Raw genomic sequence first — 13209 nt, forward strand, 5'->3', positions numbered from 1 at the left:
TTTTATTTTTTGGGGGAGGGGTACCAATTAGGACTTCCGCTATGGGGTCCCATGATTTCTATGTGCGCCTCTGTTTGTCCCCTTAAAGAAAAACAATTGAATAAAACTAATTTTCCTCAAAAAGACTTTCAAAAATACAACATTGTTGACTAAAACAATTCTCAAATGACGGAAAAATAAGCATTAGGGCGTCCAAATTGTGAAGACAAAACAAGGAAATCCCAATGTCATAATGTACCACACTAAGTGGACCCTGCCACGTCTGCTTCTATCCCTGCTGAACTGACTCTGGGGCAGCACGGGGGATATAGGAGGCGTAGAGGCCATGCATGGATTGGTCTCAGGGGCCACATGGCTCTGGTAGCAGAAGCGTCCATCTAGAACCTTCCACATGACTTTTCCTTCTGTCCGTGACTTTTACAATATTTATTTTACAGCTTTGAAATTCAGGGAGAAAATATGCAGAACGCTGCAGACACGATGGAAAAAGGAGAAATGGATGTGCGGGGTGATGAAGGGAGTAGAGACCTTTCCACAGGTAACCCTCCTCAGTGAAGAGTCACCATTAAATAACAAGGAGAACAGTCACATTCCCAGCTGCAAGGAGAAAATGAAGTTACATTCTCCCTGCTGCCGCTCGTATACAGTCACCGATGCACTGCGGGAAACAGTAACACTTACCGCTCACAGGCTGTCAGCCAAGGAACAAGAGGGTTGATTACTGTGCACTCACTATGTAGTGAGTGGTGACTGTTACAGCCTCTCGCACTGTGCTGTTGACTGGAAGTGAGCCGCTGCTGGGAGAATGTAAATGCATTATCTCCATGTAGTTACTGTGTCACAATCTCTCTGCTGTCTTGTACGCTGTGAGTAACAATTTTGCCTCCCTATGGAATCCGGGTCGTGCCAAGCTGTTCGTTTGTTGAGCGACAGCTCAATTCAATCTGAAACTGGGAGGTGCTTGGTTTCTTCAGGGGTTCGTTGTTCTGAGTGATCAGTTACTTAGCTGAGTAGTTAGTCCTAAACCCAGGGTATCACAGAGGCAGGGTAGCTGGAGCAGGGACCCTAAATCTGGCCCTCAGACTAGGGACCTTGTGCTGTCCCTTATCCCAGAGGTAGGCTTTATGGTATCCAGGTCTGGACCGCTAGCTTAACCCAAACTCCAGTCCAAACCCTGATCTAACAAGCTCTCTCCCCTCTCATCAGGAGTGGAGATGCAAACTCCACAAATACCACAGACACAGGAAAAAAAACAAAGCTCATACACACTGCACACAAAGGAGAGAGACAACATGTGTATGGGAGGGAATAAGGAAGGAAGTAAATGTATAATGGGGAAACTTGTACACCACTCAAACAGCAGTATACTGGTCACCAAGAATAGGATCACCACAAAGACCGGAATCACAGGAGCATAAGCTGAAGCTATCATCTGCAGCAACTAACAGACTCAAACCTTAAATAGGGAGACGACAGATGAATAGAAATTAGCCCCCTGAGTCTCAAGGATCCACACACAACTCCACAGCATTAACTCCTGCAGGACTGGAAAGCAGTGGAAAAGTGTCCCGCCGCGGGCAGGCGGCGCCGATCGGCACACATATCATATGTGTTCCTGCATGTTACGAGTGGAATTGCATTCCACCCGTAACATTAACCCCTTACATCTCGCTGTCAAAGTCTGGCAGCGAGATGTATATACGCTCGGTGAAGATTTTCATGTACCGCCGCCCCAACCGGAAGTCACGTGAGTGATCACTTGACTTCCGGTGGTTGCCATCGTAGCTCAGGGTCATGTGATGACGCCTGCAGCTATGATGTTTCACTTTCGTTTTCACCTGGCCCGGAGCAGGGTGAAACAGGAAGTGACTATCTGCTGTTTACAGCTGTATAGCTATGATCAGCAGATAGATAAGAGCGACCGGATTGCTGATCGCTATAACCCCCTAGGGGCACTAGTAAAATAAAAAAAAGTTTTAAAAAATAAAAAAAACAAAAAAAACCTAAAAGTTCAAATCATCCCCCTTTCCCCCCATTGAAAATTAAAGGGTTAAAAAAATAAATATACACATATTTGGTATCGCCGCGTTCAGAAATGCCCGATCTATCAAAATATAAAATCAATTAATCTGATTGGTAAACGGCGTAGTGGCAAAAAAATTCCAAACGCCAAAATTACGTTTTTTGGTCACCGCAAGTTTTACGCAAAACGTAGCATCTGCGCAAAAATGGTAACATTATAAACGTCAGCTCGAGACGCAAAAAATAAGCCGTCATTCAGCCATAGATCCCAAAAAATGAGAACTCTACGGGTTTCGGAAAATGGCGCAAAACGTACGCCACTTTTATTGGACAGGCTTGTGAATTTTTTTTAACCCCTTAGATACAAGTAAACCTATACATGTTTGGTGTCTACAAACTCGCACCGACCTGAGGCATCACAGCCACACATCAGTTTTACCATATAGTGAACACCGTGAATAAAACATCCCAAAAACTATTGTGCCATCACACTTTTTTTTGCAGTTTTTCCACACTTGGAATTTTTTTGCTGTTTTCCAGTACACTATATGGTGAAACTTATAGTTTCATTTAAAAGTACAACTCGTCCCGCAAAAAACAAGCCCTCATATGGCAAGATTGACGGAAAAATAAAAAAGTTACGCCTCTCGGAAGAAGGGGAGCAAAAAACGCAAAAACGGAAAGTGCCTGGGGGCTGAAGGGGTTAAATGCTGGGTACTCAATTACCACTATATCTGCAGGTAAATAGTGTTTTTGTAGCTGCCAGGTTTTCTTTAACCCCTTCTCGTTATGTAACGTATTATTACTTCTTGTGGGCTCGGAAGCAGAGTCTCCATTATTGCCAGCAGATGATGTCTATTCAGTTATTCAGTGGAGGTAAGCTTCACCCACTGCTGTTAACTTTCAATCTTTGACAGCAGCATTTGCAGCTCGCAGCCTATGGGGTACAACACTCCACATATCCAACGCCCCCAGCAACATTTATCATTGGGTGCATATGGGTCGCCATAATAGCTGGGGTCTGCTAAAGACCCCTTGCCCTATATAAGGGTACTCCTATGATCTCCACACCTAGATACATTCCTTCAGTGGTGTAGTTTCCAAAATGAGATAATTTGTGGGGGGGTTTCCAGTGTTAAAGCACATCAAGGGCTTTACAAACGTGACATGACATCCGCTATCTATTTCACCCAATTTTGTTCTCCAAAAGTCAAATGTTGCTCCTTCCCTTCCGAGCTATGCCGTGGACCCAAGCAGTAGTTTTCCACCACATATGGGGTATTGGCGTATACTCGAGAAATTGCACAACATAATTATATGGTCCATTTTCTCATCTTACCCTTGGGAAAATTAAAATTTGTGGTTAAAGCCACTTTTGTGGGAAACATTAAACTCTTTATTTTTTTCCTTCCACATTGCTTTAATTCCTCTGACGCATCTAAAGTGTACTTTGGCATTGCATTACTGCTGTAGGAATATTACAAAAAAGGGTTAAATACACTGCTAATGTGAAAAATGAGTAAAAAGAAACGCATTTTCTGCTTCAGAGATATTTGCAAAGAGAGTTTCTTAGCTTATGTATTGGCCAATCCATGTGAGCCCGATAACCTCGACAAGGTGATCTCATTATATTGGGAACCTAACCGCACACTTGAGAGAAAAAAACATGAATTGCATTCGAACATCCCAAAATCATATCTTGATCTAAAGCCACTAGGCAAAAATTACATACCTGAACATGAGGTTCTTGGTTTTACATTCTGATCTGTTCACATACTGGGAGCTTTTGGAAGGTGAGTGTACAGCTCCTTTCACAGAGTGCTGGTGTTGTGTGGCGGCCATTGTTGTGGTGGTTTTGAGTCGGTGGGGCGGTGTGGCCTGGAGTCATGGGGACTCTGCCTTGCAGCATGGGTGTTGTGAGGCACCAGGTCTCCTGCCCTGCTGGTGCATTGTTGGTGTAGCGGTGGACGGCGCTGCACTTTTGAGGCATAGAATAGGGACCCACTCAGAGGTTCGCCGTGACGTGGCAGGAGGCTTCATACTGTCTGATCACAATGTTAAAGTAAGAACCTCATGTTCCAGTGTTACATTTTTGCTTACCGGCTTTAGATCAAAGTATGACTTTAGGACGTGCGAATCATGTCTTTTTCTTCAGGTGTGCTATATTGGAAACCTAACCTTAAATGCTTCTATGTGTGATTAAAAATCTGCATGTCTGGGCAGATAGGTTCCTGGCAAAATAAGATGGTGGACACACCCTGGCTATAGGGCAGAGTGCTTGGTCAGGTGCTTGTCACGGTTATCGGGCTCACATGGATTGGCCAATACATAAGCTAAGACTCTCACTTTCCAAATATCTCTAAAGCAGTAATGCAATGCCTATGTCGTTTTACTCATTTTTCTCATTACCTGTGTATTAATCCCTTTTTTCTAATATTTCTATAGCAGTAATGCAGTGCCAAAGTATCCTTATATTATTGAGTGCCACTGGATATGCTTTTGTAGATGTTTTATGAATGTCGTTTTGAGCACTTCGAAGGGTGCAGTTTTTAAAACGTCATTTTGAGTATTTTCTGTCACATAGGCCTTTTAACCCCTTCACGACCGCGGGCAGTAAAATTACGACCTATTTTAACGTGACTTAACGACCAGGGACGTAATTTTACTGCCTAAAGTTCATTTGATTGGCGTGGCCATAGCAACGGCTTTCAAATGATGTCCCCTGCTGTTTCTTACAGCAGGGGACCTTTGCTTCACCCTAGGGGGGGTGGCATCGCCACCCCCCATCGACGATCGATGTGATTGGCTGTTCAAATCTGAACCGCCAACCACATCTTTCGCACTGATTTCGGTAAAAATAATGCCGGAAATAGTGCGATACTGTGAGATCTGGCTATGAGATGCCGTAGCAGGTACAGCAGATCATAGGTAGATCTCAAACATGCCGCCCCCAGCCCCTGCAGCACTGATTGGAGCGATTGCGCGTCATAGCACGATTGCTCCAATCAGTGTGCAGTGGGGCGGTTTGATTTTCTGGTGGCCGTCCTCCCCAGGCCTGTGCTGGTCTGGGGAGCCCTCCTCAAACATGTCTGCAGAGTGCTGCACTGGCTGGTACTAGTGGTACCACGCCACCGCTGCTGCTGCCGCTGCTGTCCCATGGAGCAGGAGCGGTGAGTATTGTGCTCACCTTGCAGCCCCTACGCGCTCCCGTAATGGCCCCTGCCCATGCCCCCCTGCGATCTGCCCCCCCCCCCCCGACATCCCAATCTGCCGGCCTCCCCCGTGATCTCTATTCTGCAGCTCCCCCGGTATCTCCCTCCTCCTCTGCTCTCCCTCTCTGCTCTCCCCCTCTGCTGTCCCCCCGACGTCCCCTTACCTGTCTTCACAGGGTCCTCCGAGGTCTTCACTGGCCCGATCACATATGCCTCCATCGCTGGGTCCTTCCTCCTGGGTCTTCTGCTGAGCTGTCCAACTTCCTGCCTGCTGCTCCTGTAAAGCTGTTCCTCCTGCTAATCCTCTGGGTACTGTGAGTATAACTTTTTTTTTTTTCTTTTTTTTCCTCTATCCCCTGTCCATTTTTACACCTCATGCGTCCGTGCGTCCCGCAGAGCGCTGATCAGGGATGCAGATAACGTATCTGCATCCGTGGTCAGTTTTCGGCGGGACTTTTTTTTTCCCGTATCCCCGACGATTTTTGTATCGCATCAGTCCGTGCGTCCCGCCGAGCGCTGATCAGGGATGCACATAACTGATCGGCATCCCTGCTCAATTTTTGGCGTGACAAAAAGCGTCGGGGATACGGAAAAAAAAGTCACGCCAAAAATTGAGCAGGGATGCCGATCCGTTATGTGCATCCCTGATCAGCGCTCGCCGATCCGTTATGTGCATCCCTGATCAGCGCTCGGCGGGACGCACGGACTGATGCGATACAAAAAGCGTCGGGGATACGGGAAAAAGGTATCTCATCTGTCCGTTCATCCCGCTGAGCGCGGATCAGCATCCCTGCTCAATTTTTGGCGTGACTTTTTTTTTTCCGTATCCCCAATGCTTTTTGTATTATATCCGACCGTGCCTCCTGCAGCGACCGATCAGTGCACTGCGTCTGTGCGTTTGAAAAGTCAAATGGCGTTCCTTGTCTTCTGAGCCCTGCCATGCGCCCAAACAATTGATTTCCACCACATATGAGGTATCTGCGTACTCGGGGAAAAATTGCACAATACGTTTTATGGTGCATTTTTTCCTGATACCGTTGTAAAAGGGAAAAAAAAAAAAGCTACCTTGTTGCTGCAAAAATTTAAAAAAAAAATAAAAATAATTTTCACGGTTCAACGTTATCAACTTTCAGTGGAGCCCCTGGGGGTACAAGGGGCTCACTAAACATCTAGATAAATTCCTTGAGGGGTCTAGTTCCAAAATGGGGTAATTTGTGGGGGAGCTCCACTGTTTAGAAACCATAGGGGGTCTCCAAACGTGTCATGGCGTCCACTAATGATTCCAACCAATTTTGCTGTCAAATGGTGCCCTTCTCTTCTGAGCCACGCCATGCGCCCAACAATTACTTTCCACCACATGTGAGGTATCTGCGTACTCAGGAGAAATTGCACAATACGTTTTATGGTGCATTTTTTTCCTGATACCCTTGTGAAAAAAAAAGCTACCTGGTTAAAGTAACAGTTCTGTGGTAAAACAAAAGAAAATTGTATTCATGGCTCAACATTATCAACTTCTGTGGAGCCCCTTGGGGCTCACTAAACATCTAGATAAACTCCTTGAGGGGTCTAGTTTCCAAAATGGGGTCACATGTGGGGGAGCTCCACTGTTTAGGCACTTCAGGGGGTCTCCAAACGTGACATGGTATCCGCTAATGATTCAAACAAATTTTGCTGTCAAATGGTGCTCCTTCTCTCCTGAGCCCCGCCATGCGCGCAAACAATTACTTTCCACCACATATGAGGTATCGTCGTACTCAGGAAAAAATGCACTATAAATTTCATGGTGTATTTTTTTCCCGATACCCTTGTGAAAAAAAAGCTACTTAGTTGAAGCAACAGTTTTGTGGTTAAAAAAAAAAAATCTTTTCACAGCTCAACTTTATAAACTTCTGTGAAGCCCCCAGGTGTTCAAAGTGCTCACCAAACATCTAGAAAAATTATTTGAGGGCTCTAGTTTCCAAAATGGGGTCACTTGTGGGGGAGCTCTATTGTTTAGGCACCTCAGGGGGTCTTCAAACCTGACATGGCGTCTGCTAATGAGTGCAGCTAATTTTGCGTTCAAAAATTTAAATGGCGCTCCTTGCCTTTCGACCTCTGCCGTGCACCCAAACAATTGATATTTACCCCATATGGGGTATCGGCGTACTCGGGAGAAAATGCACAATAAATTGTATTGTGCACTTTCTCTTTTCTCCCTTCTGAAAATGAACATTTTATGGCTAAAGTAACATTTTTGTGTTTAAAAAGTAAAATTTTCATTTTTTCCTTCCACATTGCTTTGGTTCCTGTGAAGCACCTAAAGGGTTAATAAACTTCTTGGATGTGGTTTTGAGCAGAGTGAGGGGTGCAGTTTTTAGAATGGGGTAACTTTTGGGTATTTTCTGTCACCTAGGCCTCTCAGTCACTTCAAATGTGATGTGGTCCTTAAAAAAAATTATTTTCTAAATTTTGTTGGAAAAATGAGAAATTGCTGATGAACTTTGACCCCTTCTAACTTCCTAACGAAAAAAAAATTTCTTTCGAAAATTGCGCTGATGTAAAGTAGACAAGTGGGAAATGTTATTTCGTAACTAATTTTGTGTGACATATCTCTCAGATTTATGGGCATAAATTTTCAAAGTTTGAAAATTGCGAAATTTTCAAAATTTTCGCACAATTTCCTAAATTTTCACAAATAAACGCAAAAAGTATCGGCCTAAATTTACAACTGACATGAAGTACAATATGTCACGAAAAAACAATGTCAGAATCGCCAGGATCCGTTGAAGCGTTCCAGAGATATAACCTGTCAAAGTGACACTGGTCAGAATTGCAAAAAAAGGCCCGGTCATTAGGGTGTTTTAGTGGCTGGGGGTGAAGAGGTTAATGAATAACTCCATGTGCGCACTAGAAAGTGACTTTTTTTTCTTAAGGAAAAAACAGACCCTCTTAAAGAATCCAGCACCCGCGGTAAAAAAAAACGCACCAAAACCGCAACGAAATCCGCATGCAGTATTACCGTGGTTAGGTGCGGATTTGGTGTGGATTTGATGCGGATTTGGCGCGTTTTTTCCTCGGGCTGCTCCCTGCGGATTTTTACCATTATCTATGGCAAAAACAGCAGGTACCTGCGGAAAAGAAGTGACATGCTCATTAATTCCGCGCGGAAAATCCGTGGGTATAAAAAAAAAAAAACGCAGTGTGCGCACAGCATTTTTCAAAACCCATAGATTTTGTTGGGAAATGACTGCAGCAATGTTACACATTTTCTGCAGCAAATCCGCAGCGTGCGCACAGTGCCTAACAAAGGAATTCAGCTCACCCACTCCCACTACTAGCCTCCTCTCCACAGCACGGACAATCGGCCGGGCAGCTGCAAACATGTGGAAAAAAAATCCAACGTAGAAAGGAAGGCAGTCTTCAATGAAAATTTCCATGTGGTTTATTCCATGTGCAGAACATTGTATAAGCTGGGCACAGACAGCCCCTAGACAGGGGAGAAAAATGGACTAGCGACGCGTTTCGACCATATTACACGGTCTTAAGGCACCGTTACACACAACGACGTATTTAACAATATATCGCCAGGGTCACGGATTCCGTGACGCACATCCGGAATCTTTAGCGACGTCGTTGCGTGTGACACCAACGAGCGACCGTTAACAATGGGAAAATACTCACCAAATCGTCCATCGTTGACACGTCGTTCATTTTCAAAAAATCGTTGATTGTTGAGGACGCAGGTTGTTCGTCGTTCCCGAGGCAGCGCACACCGCTATGTGTGACACCTCGGGAACGACGAACTTCAGCTTACCTGCGGCAGCAGCCGGCTATGCGGAAGGAAGGAGGTAGGCGGGATGTTACGGCCGCTCATCTCCGCACCTCCGCTTCTATTTGGCGGCCGCTTTGTGACGCTGCATGAACCGCCCCCTTAGAGAGGAGGTGGATCGCCGGCCACAGCGATGTCACAAGGCAGGTAAGTCCGTGTGACGGCTCCTAACGATATTGTGCGTCACGGGCAGCGATTTGCCCGTGACACACAAGCGACGGGGGGGGACGCTCGCTAGCGATATCGCTGCGTGTGACGGGGCCTTTAGTCATGTAACTGACTAATATAAATGCCGAGTTTAAAAAGACCATTTCATTCACATCATAATCAACACCACATGTGACATGTCCACGGGTGCAGGTCCTGTTAACTCTTTCTTGCCTTCATTAAATTCCACAATCTGGTTCATTATAGGGATGTATAAAAACTAGAGACACTGTCAGAAGAGCATCATCAGTAAACCGTATAAATACCAACTATACAAACTTATATTACGTATATGTTACACAGATTTATTTTTTCATCCTAAACAAGATAAAACTTCATAAACCTACTGTCAATATATAAATTTATAGAAACCGCAATGCCCTCATGAATATTTCCTATATACCATATGTCTTAAGTAGATGTTAGTAGGACTTTATTTTTGCTATAGGCTTGATTCAATAGAAATAAATACAGATACCAGAGACTCTATTGGGAGAACATCATCCGTAGATTATCCATATCCAAGCTCTTTGTGGTTGTACCATGTGTATATTTTAAGGATCTATTATTCCATTATGGGAAAAACTCCATATACAGTATTCACCGATCTACGAGGGGCGATCCAAAAGTAATGATAATAATAAACACAATGAATGTATTAAAAAAAAAAATATTTTTCTACATAGTCTCCTAACAAGTCTATACATTTAGTCCATCTCTTTTCTAAACTTAGAATTCCCTTCGAAAAAAATTCTTGATCTTGACCCTCAAAAAAATCCCCAACAGCGGTTATCACGTCGCTATTGTCGTCAAAGGTCTTGCCCCGGAGGTGTTCCTTGAGGCGAGGAAAGAGAAAGAAGTCACTGGGGGCTAGATCTGGCGAATAGGGGGGGGTGTTCCACCAGTTCAAAGCCCGCTTCTTGAATGATTGCCATGGCAACTGCAGCTTTGTGAGCCGGCGCGTTATCTTGGTGAAACAGCACTCCAGCCCGCAGTTTGCTGCACCTTTTCTCCTTGATAGCCTCCCGCAATCTTCTTATTTGTTCTGCGTAGTAGGAGCCTGTAATAGTGGCTCCCTTCTCCAAATAGTCCACCATAATAATTCCTTCAGCGTCCCAAAAAACGGACGCCATAACCTTCCCTGCTGAACTTGACACTTTGAATTTCTTCGGTGTCGGTTCGTTGGCTCGTTTCAATGTCATCGATTGTTTAGTTTTGGGATCAAAGTGGTGGATCCAGGTCTCGTCCATGGTCAAAAAACGTGACAAAAAATTCTCCTTGTCTGCTTGGAACTTTTCGAGATTTGTTATTGAAATGTCAAGTCGTTTCTTCTTTTGCTCGTCGGTTAACATTTTTGGCACCCAACGCGCGGAGACCTTTCTCATATGCAATTCTTTTGCAAGGATTCTTTGAATACTGCCATATGAGATCCCTGTGACCTCAGCTACATGCCTGATAGTCACTCTTCCATCTGCCAATACAACTTCTTCAACTTTTTTCACGTTTTCTTCATTTAGGGACGTGGATGGGCGTCCTTCACGATGTTCATCTTCCGTCGATGTTCTTCCCAGCTTAATTTCCTTGGCCCAGCGTGCAACTGTGGAATATGGAGGAGAAGAGTCCCCCAATGTTTGCACCAAGTCGCTGTGTATGTCTTTGGTAGTCATTTTTTTCAAGCAGAGGTATTTGATGACCGCTCTGAGCTCGTTTTTTTCCGTTTTGATGTTCACTCCTCGGCAGTTCATATTCAAATGAATGTAGCTCCCGGGAATCGTGGCCTATTTAAGTGATTTTTTTTTTTTTTTTCCTGGACTAGTGGGTACCTAAGAGAGAAGAAAACATATTTTATTTTAATTTCTGTGTGCAATAGAAATAACCGATTATCATTACTTTTGGATCGCCCCTCGTATATAGTGCATCAAAATCACAATTCTCTCATAGGATATTTCTTATATGCAACATATTATGTAGCATAATTATCACTATAAGTTTGATTCATAGTGGTTTTAGTTTTTACAAACTATTAAAGAAAAAAGAAAAACTTTGTCGGTGAGCTATATAAAAATAGACTATACATGATTATACAGTATCATATACAGTGCATTGTGAAAGTATTTGGCCTCCTTGAATTTTTTAACCTTTTCCCACATTTCAATTAATGGTGAAGAATCAACAAGTGGGACACAATTGTGAAGGTCAATGATATTGCTTATTTTAAACTTTTATAAAAAATAATAAACTGAAAATTGGGGCGTGCAATATTATTCATCCCCTGTAAGTGAATACTTTGTAGTGCCACCTTTTGCTGCGATTACAGCTGCAGTCGCTTGGGGTATGTTTCTATCAGTTTTGCACATGGAGAGACTGAAATTCTCGCCCATTCTTCCTTTGTAAACAGCTGGACCTGAGTGAGGTTGGATGGAGGCGTTTGTGAACAGCAGTTTTCAGCTCTTTCCACAGATTCTCGATTGGGTTCAGGTCTGGACTGTGACTTGGCCATTCTAACACCTGGATACGTTTATTTGTGAACCATTCCATTGTAGGTTTTGCTTTGTTTGTGATCATTGTCTTGTTGAAAGACAAATCTCCGTCCCAGTCTTAGGTCTTTTGCAAATGAGAAAGCCGCGGAGACACCATCACGTGTTTCTCAACGCTGCCAGGAAACTAGCCAGGTCTTTCACCGGGAAGGAACAACCACGGGAAGGGCAGTCTCCAGTCAAGGAGACCACCTATACCAAACATGGTATCCATCCACAGACAGCCGTTTCGGGGTATTTGCCCCTCATCAGTGTGGAGTAGGAATCTGGCTAGTGGGACATTGCCTACTAAAAGACTATGTGAGCAAGGATGGTTGACCTTAGGGAGATCAACATCCACCACTGCGGAGACACCATCACGTGTTTCTCAACGCAGTGATTCTAGAGCAATGCCCCCTGGGAAATATTCAAAGCAAGAAGGCCTGCGGAGACACCATCACATGTTTCTCAACGCTGGCAGGAAACCAGCCAGGTCTTTCACCGGGAAGGAAAAACCACGGGAAGGGCAGTCTCCAGTCAAGGAGACCACCTATGCCAAACATGGTATCCATCCACAGACAGCCGTTTCTTTGCTCTAGAATCACTGCGTTGAGAAACACGTGATGGTGTCTCCGCAGTGGATATGTTGATCTCCCTAAGGTCAACAATGCCTGCTTAAGTAGTCTTTTACTAGGCATTGCCCCCACTAGCCAGATTCCTACTCCACACTGATGAGGGGCAAATACCCTGAAACGGCTGTCTGTGGATGGATACCTTGTTTGGTATAGGTGGTCTCCTTGACTGGAGACTGCCCTTCCCGTGGTTGTTCCTTCCCGGTGAAAGACCTGGCTAGTTTCCTGGCAGCGTTGAGAAACACGTGATGGTGTCTCCGCGGCTTTCTCATTTGCATACTTCCCAGGGGGCTTTGCTCTAGAATCACTGCGTTGAGAAACACGTGATGGTGTCTCCGCAGTGGATATGTTGATCTCCCTAAGGTCAACAATGCTTGTTTAGGTCTTTTGCAGACTCCAACAGGTTTTCTTTAAGAATGGTCCTGTGTTTGGCTCCATTCATCTTCCCATAATAATAATAAGTTTTATTTCTATAGCGCCAACATATTTCGCAGCGCTTTACAATTAAGAGGGGACATGTACAGACAATACAAAATAACAAAATTAAGATACCAGGAGGAGTGAGGGCCCTGCTCGTAAGCTACAGTCTATGAGGAAATAGGGGAGGCACAAAAGGTGACTGGGGGGGAGAAAAGCTTGTCATATATGGTCCAGCCATCGATTTTAATAGGGTATTCAAAAGCAGCTGCATGAACCCGTCGGTGAGAATTTATGCAGGTACAGGGGACGAGAACTGAAAGTACATTTTTTTGAAGGTCAGAAAGGGACTAGATTAGATCAGGGCAGTGAGGTGATAGGCTAGTCTAAAGAAA

The 13209-nt window shown here is 44.4% G+C and overlaps 1 protein-coding gene across 1 annotated transcript in view; it reads left to right on the top strand.

The window, feature by feature from the left end:
• The first annotated feature begins 455 nt into the window (after positions 1-455).
• LOC142285883 (uncharacterized) overlaps positions 456-13209 on the top strand; it is an 85284-nt gene continuing 72530 nt past the window's right edge. The window contains exon 1 of the mRNA XM_075333305.1: positions 456-538. Within this exon, the coding sequence (XP_075189420.1) occupies positions 460-538 (79 nt within the window). The 5' untranslated portion in view covers positions 456-459. The remainder of the gene's footprint in view (positions 539-13209) is intronic.

Source organism: Anomaloglossus baeobatrachus, unplaced genomic scaffold (genome assembly GCF_048569485.1).
Source record: "Anomaloglossus baeobatrachus isolate aAnoBae1 unplaced genomic scaffold, aAnoBae1.hap1 Scaffold_627, whole genome shotgun sequence".
NCBI classification, from domain to species: domain Eukaryota; kingdom Metazoa; phylum Chordata; class Amphibia; order Anura; family Aromobatidae; genus Anomaloglossus; species Anomaloglossus baeobatrachus.